Source organism: Dipodomys merriami, unplaced genomic scaffold (genome assembly GCF_024711535.1).
Source record: "Dipodomys merriami isolate MVZ:Mamm:240054 unplaced genomic scaffold, mDipMer1.0.p SCAF_10, whole genome shotgun sequence".
Classification (NCBI taxonomy): domain Eukaryota; kingdom Metazoa; phylum Chordata; class Mammalia; order Rodentia; family Heteromyidae; genus Dipodomys; species Dipodomys merriami.
Window position 1 is genome coordinate 37,979,401 of NW_027202271.1, and position 26,085 is coordinate 38,005,485.

Genomic DNA, 26,085 nt, shown 5'->3' on the forward strand with positions numbered 1-26,085 from the left:
TGGGGATTACAGGCCTGGGTTCCCATGCTGGTTCTGTATATGCTTGGCATTGTGTTTGTAGTTTATTTATATGGAAAGATGAATCTTCAGCAAAAGGTTGCTGTTTTTCAGATGAAAAATGCTTTCCTGCAAATTTCATTATAATAAAAAGAATTAGATGCAGAAGTAATATAGAGTTACCAAATAATGTCCGTTTTAGACATAGGATAGTTGTTTGTGGAGTGGATTGAGTTACTACAACTATCACTATATTATTATTTGTTTCTTTGTTTATTTTGTTTTGTTTTATTTTGTTTGGCAGTACTGAAGTTTGAACTCAGGGCTTCATACTTGATCAGTGTGATAGTTTGGCTTGCTTACTTGCTTGATGCTCTAGCATTTGAGCTACATCTAGCCTAGAATTTTGATGGTGAGTTGGAGCTAAAGTCTCCCAGAGACTTTTTTCTTTGGCCTGGATTGGCTTCAAACCTTGATCCTTTAGGTTTTAGTTTTTTGAGTAGCCAGGATTGCAGGTGTGAACCACTGGCACAGCAACAATCATATTTTCTTACTGTCTGTTAAAAATAAGAATTGGGCTTGAATTTATCCTTTTCCAAAGATATAATATGTGTGTGTGTATTTTTCCTTTCAATTTCAAGCAAGCCTCAAGCAAAATGAGCCTGTAAAACTAGTTGAAGTCTTTATATAAAACTAGCTGAAGTCTTTGTGAAAATTCTGGAGCATTTTCACCATATCTTTAATATGCAAATATGCAGTACTGTTTTATCTAGTACTTCACCAACCGGTAATAGAGTTTGGATGATCAGTAAATCTTTTGGGGGGTTGGTTATATATGGGTTAGAATGCTTGGATCCTTAATTTGTTTTTGCCAAACTGTGATAAATTGTTGATTCCCACATCAATGTAATTTTCTAGTATTTGATTGCTTTTTTAGTACACACACACACACACACACACACACACACACACACACACACACACACACACACAAACACACACACACACACACACACACACACACACACAGCCTAAGGGTTTTTAAATGAGTAAAATGTCTATCCCTGTGAATATGAACTTGGGCAGTTTGTATCCGTTCCCATATATTTACTTTTCAGAGTGCTTTATATGTGTCTTGTACAGATACTATCACTAGGATATGTTTCAAATATGAAATTGGTCTGTTTTAACTTTAATCAGGAGTTTTGTCCAAATGTAAAAATGCTTGTAAGAGCTTAGATAAACCAATACCCACTTCATTACCTATGTGGAATAAAGAACATGGTTTTATGGTTTCATAGTTTCAATGCTTAAAGCCAATCTATGCCAAAAAAAAAAAAAAAAAAAGGTCTTTGGAATTAACTACTATTTGCAATTAACCACCAAAATGCTGATCTCTATATAGCACAAATGCTAGAGCAGCAAGCCAAATACACTAACCCTATTTGAGTTCTAGGGTATTTCTTTATCATGTTAAGGAAATTGACATCCTAAAACATACATCAGCTTACTTCCAACAGGCAAATGCTCTACTGACTAACTTTAAAAGAGCAATAACATATAGTTAATTTGGAGAGAAGGATTCTATAAAAATTTAATGTGCTCTTAAGCCATTTGCTGATTTACATCAGATTGATGTAAAGGTTGTTTGAACCTACACCTTTGTGTCCAGCTGATAGCCTTTTTCGAGATTAATTACGCAAAAGCCTCTGCAAAATGTTAGACATTTGAGAGAGTTGTGAATTCAGAGATAAAGGGAGCATGCTGTGTAAAGTATGGCCACGTGGCATAATGACATGAACCCTGTGGTTCTAATCAGGAGGTTCCACTTTTCACACACAGATTGCCACTACCTAGTTGCATAATTGTGGACAAGTCATTTAACCTGTCCACAAGTATATTTTCCTGATAGGCGCATGTCTAAGGATGCTTCAAAGACTACATTATTCTATTTTAATTACATCACTAAAATTAACTTCTTTTTTCTTTTTATTTGTGGCGGGGGGGGGGATTTGTAACTTTGCTTGTCTTTGAAATAATTTTCTCAGGTATTGTGTCCTAATTAATGAAGACTGAGAAACACAACCCCTTTATTGAATCTCTTTAATCCCAAATCTCAATTCTTTATTGTTTTATAGATAACATTGTAAAAAGGAAGAACTGCTAAATTGGTAATGGAGGCATAATTTTTCAAATGTATTTTAGGTATTTTTTTGTTGTTGTTTTGTTCCATGAATTGGTAATGTTTTCTTCCCTTTCTTAATCAGCCAGCTGGCTCCTGAGGTAATGTACTGCCTGCCGTGTAATAGTAACAAGACCCAGGAATGCTGTTTTTCTAACAAATACTTCGGTGTCTATCTATTCCAACATAGGGCCTTTTGGGGAACAAGTAATTTAATACATAGAAATCTCTGAGTGTCCTCACAGCCTCATTTTAGTAAGCAGACAAGTCTTCCAGTTGAACCATTTCTTTTTTGTGGGCCTTAGTGATTGTTTTTGTTTTTGTTTTTTTCTTGGAGCATAGTTCACCTTAGTGTGCATGAACATCTCACCACCTTGGCTTATACTTAAGCATTCCAAGCTGCCCCATTTCCTATGGTTGGCTCCCCTCCACATTCCACCCATACCTGGGTATTTTCCTGTCTACCATAGCTCTGTAAACAGGGTAGGGACACTGGTCTACACTATTCTTGGCTATGGGGGACATTATTAAGAAAAGGATTACTTGATGGTAAACATTGATATCAAAACTGTCTGATAACTGAGGTGGTGATTAAGTGACCAAAGGTGTGAGATTTTATCACACTCAGAATATCACACAATTTAAAACTTAAGAATATATGTGTGGAATTTTTCATTTTGTTCTTTGGAACCATTGGGAATTTAAGCCAAGGAAAGTGAAACTGGGTGGATAACAGCTATATATTATTTGGTGTAAGTATGTAGACATTGGATTGAACACTTTGATCATTTTATCAAGATTCTAGCCGTTAGATTCAGTTCAACCCTTTTCTAAGTTGCTTTCCTACTTCCTTTGTGTTTTATCTTATTGTTCAATTGCTTAGTCCTTCTCTAACCCAGGAGCTTGTCTTGGTATGGATAACATTATTCAGTGAATAAAACCAGCAACTCGTTTCCTAACTTAACTGGTATTCTTTTTGAGATCAGCAAGACTTATTTTTGTAAGAAAGTGATAATAAGATTAAGATTTTATGCTTAGTGTTACTTTGGACCTTAACAACTTCAGTCTTGACCTTTGGAATATTGCATATGTTTCATAGAAATGGTGCAAATCATAAGACTAGAGACCTTTGAGAAGACATGGATTCATGTAGTGTGAAGAACTGAAATTTAATCTAGAGATGAGGGAAAGCCCTTAAAATCATGACAACTTTAGATAGGAAGGTTCAAGTTTGCTTGACATTTAGAATAATAATGGAAACAGTAATATTGTGGAGATGTGGAAGTTTCAAACAAAATACTTACCACCATGATTTAGGGGGCTTTGGAATTCAGGTAGGAAAAGATGGGCCACTTTGGGACAGTTTTGAATATCATGCTGAGGATATTGGAATGTCATGGTTCTGGCTTTACAAAATTCTTGTAGTTTTCTTGAAAACTGTAAGAGACGTTGTAATTAAAAATACAAATGAGCAAACCATGTACAATTTTATAAACAAAAAAGGAAGATGGGATTGCATGGAACCTCTGTGGACATCAGTCTCCTGATTGCAAAATGAACATTGAGGATTTGTTTCCAATGTTGTAGATTTTACAAATGCAAAAATGGCTGCTCTTTAGTTTCTGAGCTACCATTTGCCACTCTGTGGCCTTATGAGCGTCTCCTGAGGAGCTGCTGGCCTTTCTTGTCAGGTATCACTTGGGGATCAAAGAGGCTGAGCAGAGCTTGAGGAGCTCAAATCCAATGAGGAACTAAAGATGGTGATCGTGAAGTGTGTACTGAGAGGTTTGGATGGTGAAGGGCACGGAGCTCTGGACTTCAAGTACATGGCTTTGAGTCTTTATTCTGTTTAGCTTTGGGATTAGATGTGAAACACACTTAACTTTCCCGAATTCTCTCTGCCTTTTTGTAAAATACAGGCTCACAAAGTTGATGCATACTGTACACTTTTTAAAGGAACTACCTGAGACTAAGTATATAAAGACACTGTACAGTATTTAATAAACATTCATAATTAGTGTTGCTACTGGTAATAATTACCCACACATCCTACAGTGAAGTACAATGACAGAATGGATTATTTTCTAGGCATGCTTTCTTCATTTGATGCCAGGACCTCATCTGGGAGATATAAAATTACTTAACAGGTGTTTGAATTCATTAACTAATTACGTCCAATTCTTCCTTTCCACATAATATCTGGTTTCTCATAGGAAAATACAATGGAGCCTTAATTTGTGTTTCCTTTACTATATCCTTTGGATGACTTTCATTTGTTTCAAGTGTTGAAAGAATGAATTATGCAGGTTGACTTGAAATACAGTAAAAATACCATGGATTTATTACCAAATATCCTTGCATGATTTCTGGTGATGTACTTTTGTTTGGTAGTAATTATGGAATGTGATTGAAGATTAGCATTTCCTCATGTTGCTGAAAAGGTAATGTTTGAATTAGAGGCTAACTAAAAATGTGTATGTCCTGTGTTTTTGCTGCTGCTGTTGTTGCTTTCTCATAATCAATATTTATAGTCCAATGCCCTTTTATTTTTATCCTTTGGCTTTATTCTTCTTTTGACTTGCTTATGGCTTGAGTTGCTTGAATTTTCTGCACTTCTGAATATTGTTGCTGTTCACTGTTGTAAACAAAGTGCCTAACAAGAAGACAGGGACAGGAATACATTGGAAGAAGAGCATGTTTAACTAAGGAGCAAGATGCTAGAGATTCCAGTGAGAATTTTAACCACTTTTTCCCTTCCACTTTCTCTTCCCTTTGGCTTAATCTAAACCTCTTGAGTGTCAGTCAAACACCTGGCAAAAACTTCTTGCTTGTCTCTCAGCAGGGGTCTAAGGGCCTTGAGCCAGTCAAGAAATGATTGACAGTCCAGTCAGGGAGAGTCCGCTCAACCGCAACTGTTAAAGCAGACAGAACTCCCATTAGACAAATACTTTTTGGACTTAGTCCAAAGATAATAATCTATTAAAACAAGTTGTCTAATCTTATGGGTTAACTTGAAAGGAGAAGTGAATGTAGGGTGAATTGCAAAATGTTTGCATGTGTAAGTTCAATTTATTTAATTTTACGTAATTAGGGAATGGCAATGATTAGTGCTAATTTCAACTGTGTCAAGCTGAAAGAATTATCCAAATATGTTTGGAAGACTCATTAGAGATTTATGCAGTGAATTTAAGTCTAAGATTTTTTTATTAATAATACAAAATTTTCTCAATGAAGAAAGCAATAAATTTTTAACTCAATCTGAAATAATTTGAAATCTAGTACTTTAAGGACAGGGCTATGCATACAAAGGCTATGCATGCTTTAAAAAGGAAGACTAATGGTGAGAATGTTAATGGTCCTCAAAATAGGTATTTAGTACATACCTACTTTTTGTTTTTAAAGGTAATTTGAAGTAAGATCAAACTCTTGAGTTGTACTGAAGTGTAAAATGGAAGATAATCCTGCAATGATTCTGCAAGTTTCACAGTTTTAAAGTCTCCTTCCCTCCCCCCCCCTAAATCTTCCTGTGGTGTTTCCTCACATCCCAATTTCTATATATGGTCTCAGTATGTGATGGAAATTTAATTTCAAAGTTCACAGTAGAAGAAAGAAAGAAAGAAATTTGGTACACTACAGTTATGTTAAGACTTTTTTTTTTTTAATTTAGATTTGTACTCATCAACAACAGACCCCAAACTGTGCATATTGCCAAGTTGCTCCTGGAGAGAGTACAGCTATGGAAAAGCTGAGTGGAATCTGAACTGAAAACTTTCTACTGTTTATATTTGTTCCTAAGCTTCCACCCCCACAGCCCCTGGCATGCTACATTAATAATTTTTATTTATTAAAACCAAGTAATACACAACTCAAATTTTATGTATAAATATTATTTGTAATTCACTGTTTTGATGACTAATTCTAGCTAATAAGTGTACACATGTAAGAAATACACAGTTGTTGGTACACATATTTGTGCTTCTGAAAATACTATCCCATTTATTTATGTTTTCTAGGACTACTGTCATACTCTTCCAAAAGAACTGCACCTTCAGAATAATCAGATACAGGTCCCAAATAGGACTCTTCACAAAAACTCAAGTCTCTTTTTCTATATTTTGTTATTTCACCCATATCCAGACTCAGTGTTTGTTTGTATAACATTTTGAAATGACTAGCCTCAGAGTACCATAGGTGTTACTACTTTGCTACTTTTTAGTTATTTTCCAATACTGAGAAGAGAAAGCCATAGTCCAAATAAGAAAGGAGAAGTAAAGTTGGTTTTTCTGTAATACCATCTTCTAGTAGCGAAGTCATTTGGTTACTTAGCTGTGGTGTAGGCATTTATCTATTTGGTTTTCTTTCAGATGAGGATGATTATTGGTGAATCACAGGTGATGATCCTACTGTTTGCTCAGGCAACCCACCATGTTCTTCCTATCCAGCTGGCCTTGAGAATGCAGTTCTCTTTGATTCTGCTTTTAATGATTAGTAGTGATGATACACTGCAAAGGTCATGGTGGGAATTTTGAATAGTTGAAACCACAAGATAGCAAATTAAGTGCTAAAACTGATGCTTTTGTATGGAAAGAAGATTTCAAAAAGTATAATTTCTCTGCCTTGATTACCCAGTCAGGAAAACTCATGTTGTTTTATAAAGTAGTGTGGTGTCTTTAGAATAAAGTCAACATTTATGTGAGACATGTATAGATGCATAGATGTAATTTTATGTGTAAAATTAGACTAAGTAGTCATTTGAACATTTTTTTCATTTTGAATTTGATTTTTACTTTTAACATAAGACCAGAGTGGAAGTATAGAACTATAGTATTTTTCCATATCAAAATGTTGAATGTTGAAATTGTTTCCATGAATATGGATAGATAGATATGCATTAACTTGTATTTGTATACATTAAATCTTCTTTTGCATATTGGTATCTTTTGTACTTTCCTAGGAAAACTCTCACATTCATTAAGTAGCTGTCTATTATGATATCTTTGAGAGAAAAAGGCTGTATCTTAGCCTCCCCACTGAGTGAAGGCTCATTATAATTTGTCTCTTTATGTTTCCAAAATGCTGGACTCCCATGCTTAACTCATTAATGAGACTGGAACGCATCTCATAATGGCTGGTTTGTAGCACTAAAGCCACACAGAGTTAAAAGAATGTTGCAGTTTAATCTATTGGCCCAGGAAATGCATTTCCAATGCAGTTGTCCAGTTGAGAAGAGATAGAAAGAAAAAAAAGTTTCTTTTCTGAATTTAATTAATTCTGAGCTCTTTGATTTTTATTTTTCTCCCCATTATGCGGATTATTAAAAATCCACAAAAAAAGGAGTTTAAGCAAAAATGATTTGCTTGTCCATCAAAGAGAGGTATCTTCTTTACTTTTAAAACATTTGTGGGTTTTTTTGGATGACTGTTGTTACTTAGAACAAGAGGGATTTTTGTTTTTTCATATATTTCCTTCATAAAGGCTGAATTGTATGGCTAACCTGATTTGACCATAGTACTCCGCCTGGTGGGAAGTATTCAATCTCTTATTTTAAACTAAACAAGATTACTTTGGAGGCTGGGATTCAGGGGCTTGCTTTTAATGTAATGGGTTAGGGGGTATAGCGCACCCCTTGCAGTTCCACTAATTGAACTCTTTGGGTACTTGAGTTGCAAATAGTTAGCTTCAGAAAGGCCTTGCCATGGGTACGCAAGAAATTACTAACTGCTTGATTTCCCCATGCTAGCTTAATGAGGAAGAATGAGTCACCATGCCAACGAAAACACCATAGCAATGGGTTTAGAAAGGCCTTTCCCCTGACACTTGCTTCCCACTTGCGTTTTAAAATACACTACAAATGCAGAGGGGGTCAGACATAACCAGACAGAATCTGATATCATTGTATCATCTTATACAGCAATACAAGCAGCTGTGGTCAGTTAGCTTGAAAGGTACATTAAATGTTAAATGTTAAGAGTGGGGTTAACTTTTAATTGTTCATTTTTCTTTGCTAATAGCTTTCAGATATTGATGTAACAGAGCCCATCTGCATTTTTTAAACAAAAATAGACTTCAATATTGAAACAGTTTCTAAGTTTACTTAAAAATTCCAGAAGATAAAACAGAGGGGTCCCTCCGATATATACATCACACTTACTTTCTTGCACTGACATCTTGCATTATAGAGTATGTTTATTGTAATTAACACAGTGTCAGTATATTATTAACTAAATTTCACAGTGTATATTTTCTTCATCTTTAACTTCAAATCCCTTTTCTGCCCCATGTTTAAAAGGTTGTGCTTTTATATTCATGTTTGGGGTGAATTTCCAATGAAAAGTACTTGAGGAATGAGAGGAAAGAAAAGAAACCTGTGTTACTTGTGTAAGGAAAGCTTATGACTTTAGGGATGAATGGTGGATTCAGAATGGATGGTGCTAGGTTTTTTTGTTATGTCTAGATAGCCTTCACTTGTACTTCCCACTTTCAGACACTGATTTTATCTACTTTACTCTTACAACTATGATCATTGCCAAGGGCTTAATTTGGAATTCAATGAGCCTTATGCTTAAGTAATTTATTCTCATTAGTTTGCCAAAAGTGAGTCTCATGATGGGCTTAATACTCTGAGGCAGAATATTTACTTTTTTTTTCATTGAGTCTAAAGTATTGCTTTTCATTTTCATTTCTGTCCCAGAATCTTAGATCAGAAGACACTATTGAAAGCTGCCATCATCAATAGCAGTTTTTCTTGAATAATACAGAAGGAATCTATATAGATAAATTAGGTGAATTTTGTTTCCCTTTTGTTTTATTTCTTGCCTTAACGACATCCATAGAAGAAAATAATTCAGCACATGGATTCCATAAGACATCACCATTAATTAGCATGGCAATGTCTTCTCATTAGTTTCTTCTTCTTCCAGTTGATGTGTAGGGAAGCTTTTGATGTTTTGTGATAAATTTGGAATTATTTTTGTGTTACGCTGTAGCTATTTTCTTTCATTCCACTTGTCTGTCAAAAGCATAAAGTTATCAACCTTATATGCTGAACTGATTTTCACTGATTGCTTTTCTGTATCTGGTAGTTTAGAACATTCCCTCGAAAATATTTTAATTAGAAATATGGATACTAGCGTTGATTTCCCTTTTTATGTCAAAGTTGAACTTTTACAAAAGAGAAAGAACATATTAGAATCTCTTAAAGACCAACACTTTCACAAAACAAATCTATGTCATGCACAGCTAGATAAAATAAAACATGGAGACTCTCATGCCAGTAGCTTTTGCCTGTAGCCCTAGCTACTGAGATCCAGATTAGCAAGTGGGAAACCAGCCCAAGCAGAAAAGTCCACTGGACTCCACCTCCAAAATAAGCAGCAAATAATCTAGCTAAAGGTAGAGTGCCAGTCATGAAAGCAAACCAACCAAACGGCAAGGGCAAAATTCTGAGTTCAGATCCCAACCATTGGCATGAAATATAAAATATGTTCTATATGAATATTTTTCTAAGCATGCAGTAAGTTTTTGATCTCAGATTCCTTTATGATAAAATTATAGTGAGGAAAATATTCCTGTAGAATTAATGTTTTTCATTTTATATGTCCATTTCAAGGATAAAGAGACACACCATAAGCAAACAACAATGAAAAGGCCATATTTCTTTCTTTCTTTCTTTTTTTTTTTATTGTGAAAATACCCTACAGAGGGGTTACAATTACATGGGCAAGGTAATGAGTACATTTCTTATCAAGCATTGTTGCCTCTTCCTTTTTTTCCCCTTCCCATCCCTGCCCTCCCATCTCACCTCCCCCCCAAGTTGTAAAGTTCGTTTTTCGACATAACGTCTTGTACATCTCATTGTTGCAATGGGTCCACCTGTATCCCTATTTAAACAATTTGTTTTTTCTCTTCCCCTCCACAAATTATACCAATATCAAATACAGTGAAAACAGTGGTTATATTGTGGGGGAGGGACATACAAAGCAACGAAGAAATATCTTATAAATATGTTAGAAACAATATCAAGAAAGAAAAAACATTTGAGTCCTTATCTTGGAGTTCATTTCACCTAACATCAACTTATCTGACCTTTTCTGCTTGACTCGGACATATGCTAGTTATTGCAAATAAGGAAAACCATGGGACCTATGTTTCTTTGGGCCTGGCTTACTTTACTTAATATAATTTTTTCCAAGTTTTTCCATTTCCTAACAAATGGGGCAATGTCATTCTTTCTGATGGAGGCATAGAATTCCTTTATATTTCTATATATGGTAGCTATCAAGTTTTAGGAAACAGTACTCTGCAATCAGGTATAATGTTGCTTATGAGCCTCCCTGGAGCATGAGGATTTTGCAGAATAGTACTTAAAATGTGTGAGACAAAGATAGGTAGGAAATAGGTTTTAAAAGTTTGAAGGTCAGGGGCTGGGAAGGTGGCTCAGTGGAAGAGCGCTTGCATGCATGAGGCCCTGGGCCCTCAGCACTACATAAGCAAAAAGAAAAAAGCCAGAAGTGGCTATGTGGCTCAAGTGGTAGAGTGCTAGCCTTGAGCTGAAGAGCTGAGGGACAGCGCCTAGGCCCAGAGTTCAGGCCCCACGACCGGACCCCCCCCCAAAAAAAAGTTTGAAAGTCAACTGTGGTTTGAGTGCCTGTAAATACCAGGCTCTATCTTACCCTGTAGGGAACTTGAAATGTTTCACTTGGAGAAACTCAGTTCTAAAAGCTAGCATTTGAACAGTATTATTGAAATTTTGTATTTCAATATGTGTACAGTATGTTTTTAGTTTAATTTTCTTATCAATTTAAAGTATTTTCTAATAAAATTAACACATAATTTTAGGTAGCATTGTTACATGGAAACCTGTCCTTTCAGTGTTTTCATTTACTTAGTGTTTTAATTTACTAAGGTTTAAACTCAGAACCTTGTACTTTGTGGGCAGGTGATCTATCATTTTAACCATGTAACAATGTCCCATGTCTGTGTGTTTTTCTTTTTCTCTTTTTCTCTTTCACTTTCTTTCCCTCTCTCTCTTTCTTTCATCTTTAAGTAATGTACAAAAGAGTTGCTTTTTAACAATTTATAAATACACTATATTTTAATCATTGTCACTCCTTAGTAGTAAATTTTTCTTTGCATTGTAGACTCAGAGACTCTTGCAGATTTAAAGACTTTTTTTTAAACTTTTTTTATATGGACCTATTTTTCTTTTTTTTTTTTTTTTTTTTTTAATGGACCTGTTTTTCTACTGCAGAAGGTTTATCTTTGTAAGCTTGAGCTAAATATTTCTAGGCTTGGGGAGAAACAATCCTTGTATGCGTGTGAATGCATTTGTTAAAAACATTTTTTTTCCCTGAATGGACTTGATGATTCTATAATATTTGCATATTAAACACAAATGTTCAGTAGGTATGGTATAATATAAGGATTTAGTTCAGTTATTTTAATTTTTACTTTGGCTATATATTTGCATATATATGTATATCTTTCTATGTAGTTTTTCTTTTAATTGTGTATTGACTTGACTATAATGATAGATTATGATTTATTTCTATAATCCTTATTGAAGTTTTTAGCAGTTCCCTTTTTTGTTTGTTTAGTTTTATAACAATACTTCATTATTAGACCTAACAGATTTTACAAGTTTGTATATAATAAATATGTATTACCAAATCACTAATGATATAAAATGTTATTGCATACTCATACTGTATACTACAAATTGTCCAGAAAAACTGTCCAATTAGTATTTCTCCAACACATTATATCTACCTTAATATTTTCTTTACTTCTTTTAAGAATTATACATATATATATTTAAATTATATTTTTATGAACTAATGAAATTGTTCTGTTTAGTGTTGTAAAAATTCAGGTATTTACTGTGCTCTTTTCTATAAATTACTTTTATATTCTTTTAACCTTTCTACTGGATTATTTTGCCTTCTGTGATTCATAATTGAGAGATTTAAGGGCTAGTAGGAAACTTATATCACAAGGTAGAGACCTGAATTTCAGTCCAAGTAATGCACCCTTCATCCTGCCTCCAAAATGTTTACAAAATTTGTTGTCAGTTTCTGTCTTCTGTGTGACTATTTCAGTTTATAATTCTACTTATAATATTCTCACATCCTGACAGCTTTCCTGACAACTCATTTGTAATATGAAGAATTCAATGCATTCTAGAACCTGGGAGAAATATTATTTCTGTCTCATTGTGGCTTGTTTATTTATTTACAATTAGGAAACTATACACCACAGTTCTATGAAATGAAAGTAGGAATCTCATAGAAAATTTAGTGACAGTACTGAGAATTAGACTTCTATAGGTGCAGGATGATGATCAGCTGTGCCTGTATTTGCAGCACCTAGTTTACCATCCCAGGATTAGGGCAGTTGTATTTTTAAAGCTGACAGCTGGTGTTCATGGACTGTCATGTTTGAAAATTACTTTTTAATTCATTTTGACTCTTCCTTCTCCCCCTCCACTCATGTTTTCTTGATAGAGGGTAAAACTCCAAAAAATTCGAATACTAATCTTATAACAGGTATATATATTCATTGTGGAGTAGATAAGGAGATATACCACTACCCAGCATTCATAATGGATTTCATTAATTGAATGGACTAATTATGTGGTAAATATTGAATTATTTGCTAATGCTTCCTATAACAGATATTAATTCACTAGATTACCTGGGTCTTATCTATCTCAGAAAGCAACACCTGTCTTGAGTAGTTTGAATATACCAACCAAGAACTGAGAATCTAAATGCAGCCTATTAGAGTGAGCTGTGTCTATATCTCAAGGTTGGAGGACTTTTAGTTAAACTCCAATCTGAGCACATAGTGAGCTTTCTTCTCAAGAAATTAAAAGTATTTTAAAAAGCAATGTTAAGGTGAACTTTGGGATTATTCAACTCATTTTTTGATTTAATCTCTAGATCAGAGCATAGGGACTAAATGAAAAAATAAGCTTTTTAAGGCTTTAAGTAAAATGAGATGGAAAAAAAAGATTCATAGGATCAGTGAATGAGATTAGCAGACAGATTAGATTTTGTTACAATCATTTTTATATGTGATAACTTTTTAATTTCTAGGAGAAGCATTAAAGAGGAATGAAACTTTCTATTTGAATTTTCAGTTACTCATGGTAGTAGATGACAAGACTGTAAAAGCTCTTCCATTGTAAGCATTTTAATAGCAGCTTTGCTTCTTGGTTTAGTTCCTCCCTCATAGTGCATTAATTTCACACTTACAAATGTCACTATGGAGTTAGAATGTGTGTATGGGGCTGCTTCACTTAAGAAGCTTTAGTGTCTCTTGATCTTAGTTATTTTATTAATTTAAATGGAAAGTATTATAAAAAAGTTTTAAAATTTAAAGTACTGCATTGGTAAATGTGATTATTTTACTTCTTTTTCATTTTAAATTACATTTCCAGTACTTAAAATATTTATCACAGAATAGTTTTTCACTACTCACATCTTTATCATGTTTTTTGTTTTGTTTTGTTATGTGGCCAGGAAATGAAACACAGGTGGCCTTCCTTTATGCTAAACAATGGCCTATGTCAAAGCTAACATCCTCAGCTCTTTTTATTACTTTATTCTGAAACAAGCTAGCCTCGAACTTGTAGGAAACATTTTTAAAAATATTTTTGAAAGGAATAATTTGGTCCCATCTTCAATCACTCCACATCAGGATGTGTTAGAATGGTCTTGGTCATACTTCAAAATTAGCAACTTATTTTAAAATCAGGATTTTTTTTATGTCTTATCCATAAAGTCTCCTCTCTTGATCTTCACCAAATAATATGTATCTTCCTCATAGAACTGATTACTCAAGAATATGCCTGAGTTAGTGAGTTATCAAATTACTACAGCTTCTAATGTATTATTGTTTTGAATATTTATTTTCTAGAAATGCTGAAATTACATACAATATCTTAAGGGTATATAAGCTATTCCCAGAGAGAAGATAATGAGGATTTTCACCATTTCATTTGGTCAGACAGACCTACCACTTTCTGAAGATGAGGATGATTCTTGTAAAGCCATTATTTAAAAACAAAATCTGCAAGGAAATCATGAGAAGTGTTATTACATGCTAGATGCCATTGATGTTATTGACAGGATGTGGCAGCCAATGAAAGCCTATTTTATACATTCTGCAAGGAGATTCAAGACAATGAAGTTCAGGTTGGAATGGACATAGCTCAATATCATTACTGCCCTTTAAATAGGATCCTACTATATCTTATATTTTCTTATATGCTTTTTTTAAAACCATACACCTAAATCATAAAGAAGAGAAATATTTTTGACCTACTGTTTATCAGGCAGGTCTTTGAATCTTTGGTTATTGGTATTTTAGAAAGGAAGAAGAATGAAAGACAGTTTTCAAATTAGATAAAAACTAACACTCCACAGTCATTGTTCTGAAGTTATTATTTTTTTCTGAACGTATTTAAAAGATAGGAAAAGAATGAGGATCTATATTTGGGACATAATGCAGTTTTATAATTGCTCGTATAAAATATATGTTTTACCCCTTAATGTTAACGAATGCCATATTGATGATGATCTTTATTTCTCTCCCTCTCTTTTGGTTTCAGAGGAAGAACTTGTCTCTTTTTCTCAGCATTAGTTTGTTAACTTTCTGGGGGACCTCCCTTTTGGGTGCCCGGTTTTACTGGATGGGAAACAAACCACCAAGCTTTTCCAACTCAGACAACCCAGCTGCTGACTCTGATAGCCTCCTGGCTCGCACACTCACCTTCTTCTATTTGCCAACCAAGAACTTCTGGTTGTTGCTCTGCCCAGATACTCTCAGTTTCGACTGGTCAATGGATGCCGTGCCTCTTCTCAAAACAATTTGTGATGGGAGAAACCTACACACTGTGGCCTTCTATACTGGACTCCTCCTCCTTGCCTACTATGGTTTGAAGAGCCCGAGCTCAGAAAGAGAATGCAATGAGAATGCTGTGATAAATGGCAAGCAGAATGCAAATGGACACAGCTGCCATTCTGACGTGGAGTACCGGAACTCAGAGATTAAGCCCAGCTTTGCATCCAAAGTAGAAAATGGCATTAAAAATAATGTATCGCCGAGAACACAACTCCCTTCTACTGAAAACATTGTTGTTCTGTCTTTATCTTTGTTGATAATACCCTTTATTCCTGCCACAAACTTGTTTTTCTATGTTGGCTTTGTAATTGCAGAGCGTGTGTTATATATTCCTAGTATGGGCTTCTGCCTCCTGATTACAGTAGGTGCCAGAGCCCTTTATGTCAAAGTCCAAAAGCGGTTCCTCAAGAGCTTGATTTTTTATGCTACAGCTACACTAATTCTTTTCTACGGACTCAAGACTGCAATCAGGAATGGAGACTGGCAGAATGAGGAAATGCTCTATAGGTCAGGGATAAAAGTAAACCCAGCTAAAGGTAATATTTTATTTTATGCTTTTGCTTGGACCGTTTACACTTCCCACCTTTTTATCCTTTTGCTTCATAACACATAGTCATACAGAAGAAGAGATCCTTTCATGCAAAACCAATGCCTTTCATTATTTTTATAAGACTTGTAGAGGCATACCCAGCAATTCTGTAGTTAGTGAAATATTTTCCTGATAAGATTTATCTAGAAGAATTAGAATGTGTCTTATTTTGAATTGATAGCACAAGAATTTAGAAAACAAGACTTGCTTCCTACACTTGAAATGACTAATAATGCATATCTCTTTCATTGTGCAATGAGTCAGGTTATCTCTGTACATATCAGTTCTTGTGTTTTCCAATCCTTGTTTGATGGAACACCGCTAGTCCTGGAGGAAAGACTACCACTGCATCTTGGAGTGGTGTCTTGGAGTTGTCAGTGTGTGTGAGTAGAGGAACAAACTCACTATTAGCTCTGTAGAGGTTAAATAATGTGTGTTGCCAAGCTGAGATGGCACAGCCTTATTTAAGATTTCTTAAGTTCACCTAAGGAACTAATGCTTTTAACAATAGAATGAGAAGGTTGGTGAAACCTTACTTTTATTGCTTTAGGTTTAAAAAATATTTGAGCAAGTCTCAAAATTGATAGCCAAAGCAGAATTAAATTTCCTTTAAAGAAAAATTCAAATAGCTGGTCACTTTGAACATGGATTCCTCTGGTTTAAACAATTTAAATAGTGTTTGAGACAGAGAACAGTTGAATAGAAGTAAGTGTACAGTTTTGATGTAGAAATATGTTATGGTAAATTGTGCCAGATTTCCTTACTCTTCATGAGTCATGTTTTTATTCCTGACATTATGGTTGCTTGTATAACATTCTGAACGTGGATTTTGCTAGTCCTTCCAATGTAATTTTCTATTAAGACTCAAATACCAAAGGTGAAAGATGTATGAAGATGGCTTACTAATACATATCTGGATATGATCCAAACATCAAGACACTTAGAAACAACTTTGTCATCCTTCTCTGATTAGCACAAATTAAGCCAAGAGTTCAGTGAACATTGTGTGTGGCTTAACACATTGTGTTCAGCCAGGAATGAATTGTTTCTATTTATTTACTAATAGGTTGCAGAGATTTTGATGGGAAATAGAAATATTAATGTTGAGCTAGTGCATAGTGTATAGCTGTGCAGTTCTCAAGCCTCAGTGATGAAATATGCAAAATTTGTTGCACTTGTTTTTGTGAATACTTTTCAGCTATTTCATTTTTTGTTTTGTTTTGTTTTCCATTACTGGTTGATAGATGTATATAGAATAAGTCTATGTTGCCATAGACTTGTTAAAAAAACATCCATGGGGGCTGGGAAGGTGGCTCATTGGTAGAGTGCTTGCCTTGCATGCATGAGGCCCTGGGTTCGATTCCTCAGCACCACATAAGCAGAAAAGGTTGGAAGTGGCGCTGTGGCCCAAGTGGTAGAGTATTAGCCTTGAGCTGAAGAGCTGAGGGACAGCACCCAGACCCAGAGTTCAGGCCCCACGACCAGCAAAAAACAAAAACAAAAACAAAAACAAAACACATCCATGGTAAAGAATTAAAAACAAAACCCTGAGTATTTATGAAATTTGTTTTTGGTTAAATTTCGGACTACACTCCTATTCCAAAGGGCTATGATAGCCATGAGTTAAATAAGATAGAAATGTAACAACCTAAGCATGTGCAGCTCAGAGCTGATAAGATGGCGCCATGCTTTTTCTTGTTTGTTCCCCTGCCCTCTCAGTGGTGTCACCCTGTCCCTGTAGTCCAGGAGGGCTCATTATCACATCAGCACTTCAGCTAGCAGGAAATACCAGACAAAGGGCAAACTTTGGGTATACCCACTCTCTCCAAGTCCTTTCACTGAAATTGCACACCCCACATTTTCTCACAGATCGTTAGCCACGCCAAGCCACAAGAAATGCTGGGAAATATTATCTAGATTCTAGGAAGCCAAGTATCTCGCTATTTTTTTTTTCCTGAAAAAGGAGGAAGGCAGATGCTCAGAGAGCAGGTTGTAAATAGTCTTCCCTGTTCCAGAATGTGTGAAAATATTTTTAAAACTCCATAGATACTTTTCAGCCATAGCTATTCTGCTTGCTAATGGATATAGAAGTGAGTCTATATTTTGGTGACATGGTTAAAGTATTCAGTCATTTCTTCATCTAGTTACTCAGTTACAGAACTACTAAGCATTTCCTATTTCCTTCACTACATATTTTATTGTCAATTCTCCTTTGCAGTGATTGAGTTTGAACTAAGGGTCTTGCAATGTTATGCAAGCACTCTACTACTTGAGCCAAAGATTGTTTTAGTTATGTATCAGATAATGCCATACATGTTTGTCTGGTTCTCTTACCACTTCTTTCTGTGTATTTGGCATTATCACAGGCTTCTATGATAGTATCAATTAGCTTATTTATTTATTTTGTTTTTTTCTGGTCCTTAAACTCAGGGTCTGGACACTGTTCCTTTGTTCAGGCTAATGCTCTGCCACTTGAGCCACAGCTCCACTCCCAGCTCTTCTTCTTTGATACTTAACTGGAGATAAGAGTCTCACAGGCCCTCCTGCCTAGCTGGCTAAACCATTATCCTCTGATCTAAGCGAGTAGCTAAGATTACAGGCATGAGCCATCAGCTTCTGGCTCAACTGACTTTTTACTTCGGTTGGCCTTAACTATCATCATCCTATCTTTATCTCCCCAGTAGCTGGGATTGCACACATGCACAACAATTTTTGACCCTCCATGTCTTTTCCATAACACTTGAAATATGGCATACTGCTTAAGCATTCCAAAAATATTATTAGTTAAGTGGATGCATAGCTGAATAGAATTATTTAAGTCCTTTAACATATCAATTAGTAAGACCTTGAAATCAGTATTCCACACATTGCCCTAGTTAACTGCTTTACCTGCAGCCTTTACCATCTCAGTAGATAGAAACTCTATCTTCCCAGCAGCATTGACAACAATCTGAGTTGCCTGGGCTTTCTTTCTTCCTTTCCTTCTTCCGCAGCCATTACATCAGTAATTCCTTTCTATTGTGTCTTCAATAATGTATCTAGAATCGATCACTTCTTACCACCTCTGATGTTACCACTCTATCTCAAGCCACCATTATCTTTCACTTGATTTATCATTAAGACTTTTACCTGTCAGCTTCCATTTTCTTATGTTTTATTTTTTTTCTAAATTTTACATCAGGCATGGTATATTTTATAAGAGGAGCTGACACTCTAGAGTAAGCTTTATATTCATCTGGATGGGAGTCAGACTGTACTTAATGTCTGTGATAGTTCTCCCTTCCAGAAGTGGCAAGTTCCTCTGGGGTCCTTGTTTTTAATTATCCTAAGTATTCTCAGTTTACAATTTGCATCTTTCAGCCATAACTCACTACCTTTGTACAGAGATCCTATAGGTTTGGCTATCGGTTTTCTACTACCTAAGAATTAAATCTCAGCTTCTCTGGTTGGTGACCTTCAAAAGTGTTCCTTGGCTTTCTATTTGTCCCATTTCTGATGGAGAGGAAGTCTTAAAGTGACTGGAGTGAAAGGAATATGTCTCCTTTCCTCCCCCAGTTCTATAAAAGCTATCATAAAGCCTTTCTCCTAAAATGTATGTCTCTGAATGGAGAGTGCTCGGTGTATATTTTGTAAGACTTATTCTTCTCCTAACAGCTTCTATCACCAGCAGTTCCTGCCTCTGCTATGATTCTGGATGTACCCTGTAGATTTCTGGGTAATGACTGTCAAATGTTTCCTTCATTCATTTTCATTCATTAGTGTTTCCTGCTTTAATGATGACTCCAGTTGCTTTCATGTCTGAGCTGACACCCTGCTTCCCTTGTTATATCCTTTGAGTTTACTCTTAATCAGTTGCCCTAGTGACCCCTGATGTGTGGAAATACACATCAGAGCATGTGTTGCATTTCAATATGGCTTCTCATTTCTTCCAAAAATAAAAATAAAAGTTCATACAATAATGGGCAAAATCCTAGAAATCTAGCAGCCTTCCCTGCCTGTCTCTTTTAGATCCCCTCTTTGACCTCTTCTTTTAAAGTATTCTTGTTTGGTGGTACTAGGGTCTGAGCTCAAGGCTTTGTCCTTGCTAGTCAGGCAATCTATTATTTGAGCTCCTCTAGCCTTTGATATGTCCTCTTTTTGCCAGTGAAACATCTTCCCTGGGCTTTTGCCCTTGTCTTTCCCTAGATATTCCTGCCGTGGTAGAGACCACCTTCTTTACATCTTTGGATCCAAGTCCCTTATTAGTCTGATGTTTTATTGAACATTGTGTACCTTGCTAAATTTACAGCTATCCCTCTGCCTCTGTCCTATCTAGCATGTTCTGTCTTCTTCCATCTTCATTTTACTCCTAGCACTTAACACTATTTGACATACTAAAGTTTTGGTATTATTGAGTTTATGTCTGCATGCATTGACCCTTGTTTTAGAAAATAGGGTGTGAGAGGGCAGGTTTTTTTGTGTTAATAAATACCATATAAACATTAGAGACTGTGCTGGGTAGAGACAATATATTCAGTCAAGGAAACATTCAATAGTAAGAGTATGGTTATTGTCCTTCCCCTAAAAAAAGTTTTTAATGTTTTAGAGGTCTGATGTACAAGCATGAGTTAGGGCAAAAGTGAACTATTAGGCTATGTACCAGGTACTGAGCGAACGAGAGTGGTAGAATTGGGAGTGGAGTTACTTTTGGATCTGCTGTCATTGACAGGACTACTGTCAGTGATACATGCTTCTGTTCAGTGGAATCAAGGGTATTTAGATCCCAGGTCCTTTTTTATTTTTCTGCTTCTATTTATAACAAACTAATAATAATTCTAATTTCATTCACTTCCTTAGCAATGATGAGAAAGGCAGTATTCTTCCCTAAGGCAGATTTTTCTTAATCTGTTGTGTTATTTGAGCCCAGCAAAAGTTTGGAAATGCTTTAGAGCCAGTCTTTCAGATTATCTGAGATGGGAGATAGTTTTCTTTCTGTCTTTGAAAGTCTTTTCAAGTTTTGGAGCACTTCAGTCTAGCACATGTTTTAACAGAATATAATTTTAAGCCTTATGAAGCATTATAGTTTATAACCACTGCCTTCAGTAATGAGTCCCGTAGACAGCTGCCAGTCATTAACTGATTGGATACAAATGATGATGGTACAGCCTGTCATAGTGACTGTGTGCTAATTTATGATTTAAATCTGGACGCTGGAGAAATGAGAGCTGATTTAGGCTATCTAAACCACAAGTCCTGTCTCATTATGTGGTTGATAATGTCAGGAAAATACTAGACATAGTTGATTACTGTAGTTTGCTGATTTCACAATGACTCTTTGCATTTTTTGTGCTTAGCTAAGAGGAAATTTTCCATAATGACCACCCGTGTTAACAAAACACACTGTATTTGAAAGACTCCCCATCCTTGTAGAACAACACATTTTTGTAAGTCATTTTAATGAATATTTGCTTGGAAAAGCATTTCTCTATTTATTACAAAGCAATTCAATGCATCACATCTTCTTGCCTGGCCTCTGGCCTCACCTAAATCCCCTGGTGTCCTAATCTCATTGTTGTATTCACACTATTGATCTTAGCTCCTGTACCTAGGGAGAATCACTACATACTTTTGCCTTTCTCTTTGTCTCAGTCTCTGTTTCTTTGTTTCTGTCTCTCTCTCCCTCTTCTCTAGCTCTCCCTCTTGCTCTAGCTCTCCCTCTTGCTCTAGTTCTTTCTCACTCCAGCTTCTCTCTCTCTCTCTCTCTCTCTCTCTCTCTCTCTCTCTCTCTTTCTCTCTCACTCTCCTATGGTTTTGGCCTCCTCCAGATCCTGCTTTTAAATCTCCTTCTATCTAGAGCATTGCCTGGTATATACTGGGTGACATAAGGGTCTGGATCTTCTTCATTGACTTGCTAAGTTACATTTAATGTAATCTCCTATCTTTGAAGAGCTTTTCACCTGGGTGATTTGACAGTATCTCAATCCCATCTCCTCTCCAAATCTTATATACTTCCTTATTAATAACAAAGTTATTATTGATAGATTAGTGAGTAGACAAAAGAAGAATGATGACATATGGCAGTTTATCTGTATGCCAAAAGACATTCAAAATAATTAAACCTAGAGATTTAAAGTTAAATCAGTTCTCCATGTCTGTTTGCTTTAGAGAATATGCAGCAAGGATTAAAAGCCAAGTGTTTGTTTATTTTGTTACTGTAAACAAGTAGAATTTTATTTGTCTGCTATACTTCAAGAAAGCCTACAGCACCAAGAGAATATTCATGGCTGGTTATGGGTGACTCATGCCTGTAATCCTAACTACTCAGGAGGCTGAAATACAAGGATTGTGGTTCAAAACCAGCCTGAGTAGGAAAGTTTCTGAGACTTATCTCCAGTTAACCAGAAAAAAGCCAGAAGTAGAGCTGGGGCTCAAGAGCAATTTCCCTAAGCAAAAAAGCTCAGGGAAAGTGCCCAGGCCCTGAGTTACAGAAAAAATAAAATAAAGAAAAATACCTATCTTGATAGCCTTTATGAAAGCAATTGTTGAAATTAGAGATGGAAAGAATAAGCAGGCTTATTTGAATCTGAGGAACATTTCACAAGCATATGCACATATATATTTTATATTTGTATATATTTTATATTTATATGTTTATATATGTATAACATTTATTTATTTATTTATTTATTTATTTATTTATTTATTTATTTATTTATTTATTTATTTATTTTGCCGGTGGTGGGGCTTTATCTCAGGGCCTGGGAGATGTCCCTGAGCTTTTTGTGCTCAAGGCTAGCACTCTAACACTTTAGCCATAGCACCACTGTTTCTAATGCAATTCTGTGAACCGCAGATGCCAGAGGTAGGTGTCTAATAGTGCACATATTTGAAACTGACCCATTTGGTCCACATTTACCCCTCTCTCAAGCAAAGGATAAGATTTTACATAAATAGATATAGAAAAGCAGAGAGACACAATCAATTCCTTCAGCTCTATGACTTTTTTTTCACAATCTTTCTTCCTACAATAGTGTAAAACCGATAGATATATTTTAATTTTACGTTGTTTTGGTTTTTGAAAGAATATTTTGTTTGGGAAACAACTCAAAATTTAACTCAAATCTCGACCCCCTAAACCTTGTGAAAGCTGACATTTTAATTGTGGACTTTATGATCTAAATTCTCAGGGTTCTCTTTAACGCTGGTAAATTGTAATTAACCAGTGAGCTTTGCAATTATGTAATGAATATTATTATGTTTCTCCAGTAATTTGTCATGGTACTTCCAAGGAATGAGGAAAATTTCTTACAAGGATTTCAGAATTTTATGAAACATAAAATTTACCAATTAAGTCGGGAAGGGAAACTACTATATTATTATAAGACCAACTGGCTGACATAATACACTGTTACAGCACAGATTTTCAAGCCGGGTGCTGGTGGCTCAATTCTGTAATTCTAGCGATTTAGGAGGCTAAATCTGAGGATTTTCAAGCCAGCCTACTTGGGAAAGTCCTAGAGAATCTTATCTCCAATTAGCCAGCAAAAAGCCAGAAGTAGAGCTATGGTTCAAGTGGTAAAGTGCTAGTCTTGAGAACAAAAGCTAAGGGAGAGCTCCTAGACCCAGAGTTCAAGCTCCAGGACCAGCATACACACACACACACAGATTTTCTTTTCCTAGGACCAGCATACACACACACACACACACACACACACACACACACACACACACACACACACACACACACACACACACACACACACACACACACACACACACACACACACACACACACACACACACACACACAGATTTTCTTTTCCCAAAAGAAACTTACTAGAAAAAAGCTTGTAGTATATGAACTGAGAGGGCTTATTGAGAAACAAATGGTTGAAAGTTAAGTCAGGCTTCTATTTTATCACTATTGCATAGAAAAAAAGGAAATAGGTATGTTGCATGCTGATGGCTAGGAAGATGAGATATGAAGTATCATTGTTGGAAGCCAGGGGAGGCAATAAAGTCCATGAGACTCCATCTCCAAAAGGGCCAGCAAAAAGCACAACTGAAGACAGCTCAAGGGCTAGAAGATACTGCTCAAGCAAAGTCAAGTGAGCTGAGAGTCCCTGAGTTCAAACACCACCAGTACTGAACTAACTAAATAAATGTCTCATTGGCTGAACATTTATGATTTTGTGGGTATTTGAAAACCTTTAATCCTAAAATTAGTATGCCTTAAATATATAATGTTAATAGTGATACAAACTACTGAGACCATTTAATTGGCATATGATTAAAGCCGGGTGCCAGTGGTTCACTCCTGTAATCCTAGCTAGTCAGGAGGCTGAGATCTGAGGATCGTGGTTCAAAGCCAGCCCGGGCAGGAAAGTCCCTGAGACTCTTATCTCCATAAGCCACCAGAAAACCGGAAATGGTGCTGTGGCTCAATTGGTAGAGAGCTTGCCTTGAGCTGAAGAGCTGATGCACAGCGTCCAGGCCCAGAGGTCAAGCCCCACAACTGACTTAAAAAAAAATAACATATGATTAAAATGAGATTAAACTATTGATTTATGCACTATTTTTTCTTCTTGAAATTCTTTAATATTTTGTCTTTTATTAAATAGCTATGAAATGTATGCATTAAATATTTATAGAAAAAGAATATATGCATACACCTATCGTGTGTGTGTTGTATAAAGATTACTAAATTAGGCACAGAGGTACTGATCTGTAAAATTTCGGTGTTTGTCTCAGAAAGAGGATTGAAAAGTTTAAGACTGTCTTGGGCGGGCTGGAAAGGTGGCTCAGTGGTAGAGCGCTTGCCTTGCATGCATGAGGCCCTGGGTTCGATTCCTCAGCACCACATAAACAAAAAGAAAAAAGCCGGAAGTGGTGCTGTGGCTCAAGTGGTAGAGTGCTAGCCTTGAGCTGAAGAGCTGAGGGATAGCGCCCGGGCCCAGAGTTCAGGCCTCACGACTGGACCCCCCCCCAAAAAAAAAGACTGTCTTGGGCTACATAGCTCAAGACTAGCTGGGCTGCCTAGTAAGACCCTGTTTTACGAAAAAAAAATAATGTGAGGCAACAATGCTTGATAGAAATGTACTCACTATCTTGCCCATGTAATTGCAACCCCTCTGTATGGTATTTTCACAATAATAATAATAATAAAAGAAAGTTACAGAAAAAAATAGTGTTACTGAAATGGTACCAAATTTTACTTGTTTAGAAATGAGCCTTATATGTGTCTAATACAACTGTTTCTTCTTCTTTTCTCTCTCTCCCTCTTGCTGTCTCTGCACTTGTCTGTTTCAGTTTATTTAGTTCTTTTCTTAATATGTGCTAGTTAAAAATATATGATTGCTTAGAATCAGAACTCTGTGTGTATATGTAAGACTGATATGAGTAACGTCCATCTTGCTTTCAGTGTCACATTTTTCAGTTCCTGCAAAAAGGCTTTATACTCAAATACTTGTTTTCAAGTCTTTCAAGAACCCTTATCTACTTGTCCTATATCAGAAAAAGAAGGCCAAGTAAATGAAGCTTCCTTAGTTTTTATTGCTAATTGTCTTCTGAAAATACAGAGAATACTTTAAAGTGAGTTACCAAAGAGTTATGCTAAGAGTGAAGGTAATTATAGATGGCTTTAGAAATCTCTTAGTGTCATTTAGATATAATTATTCTCATTTGCACATTAAATATTTTCTGCTTGCACACATATTCATTTGTTTTTTCTTTTTATTAATTTAATTATGTATGCATTTATTTGTGTAAATATTTGTTTATTTGTGACAGAGTTTTGCTATGTATTGCAGTCTCTCCTGAAATTTGTAATCCTCTTTGTCTCTGTCTTCTTCTGACTGCTGAGATCACAGGTGTGCATTACCATGTCTGTCCAGTTCTTTTTTTTCCCCTTTTTCTTTCCTCCTTTTAAAATTTTTGTTTGGTTTTGTTTGGTTTGGTTTAGTTTGGTTTGGTTCCCATTCTGAATTCAAGACTTGGGCACTGTCCCTCAGCTTCTTTTTGCTCAAGGCTAGCACTCTATCACTTGAACTACAGCTCCACTTCTACTTTTTTTGGTAGTTTTTTGGATGTAAGAGTCCCATGGATTTTTCTGCCCAGGTTTGCTTTGAACCATAATCCTCAATTTAATCCTGGCCTCCTGAGTAGTTAGGATTATAGACATGGTCCATGAGTGTCCAGCTGTCCATGTCTTAAAAGATTCACATACCTGCACAGTGTACTTCTGATATATTTAAGACTATTGATTACTTGGTCAAAGGAACTGCCAGAAAATAACATATTGAGAGGAAGAGCATATGACATTGTGCATTTTCATTGCACTATGTGCTTGTTGCTGTATACCTGTAGTTCTAGCACTTAGGAGCAGAAGCAGGAAAACTGCCAGTTGGAAGCCATCCAGGCTTTAAAGTAAAAA

At 35.8% G+C, this 26,085-nt stretch overlaps 1 protein-coding gene across 4 annotated transcripts in view; it reads left to right on the forward strand.

Annotated features, from left to right (window-relative positions):
- The window catches only part of Tmtc2 (transmembrane O-mannosyltransferase targeting cadherins 2), a 352,627-nt gene that overhangs the window by 164,913 nt on the left and 161,629 nt on the right, over window positions 1-26,085 (forward strand). For all 4 annotated transcript variants that reach the window (XM_069989321.1, XM_069989349.1, XM_069989340.1 and 1 more), the window contains exon 3: window positions 14,793-15,621. In XM_069989321.1, the coding sequence (XP_069845422.1) occupies window positions 14,793-15,621 (829 nt within the window). The remainder of the gene's footprint in view (window positions 1-14,792; window positions 15,622-26,085) is intronic.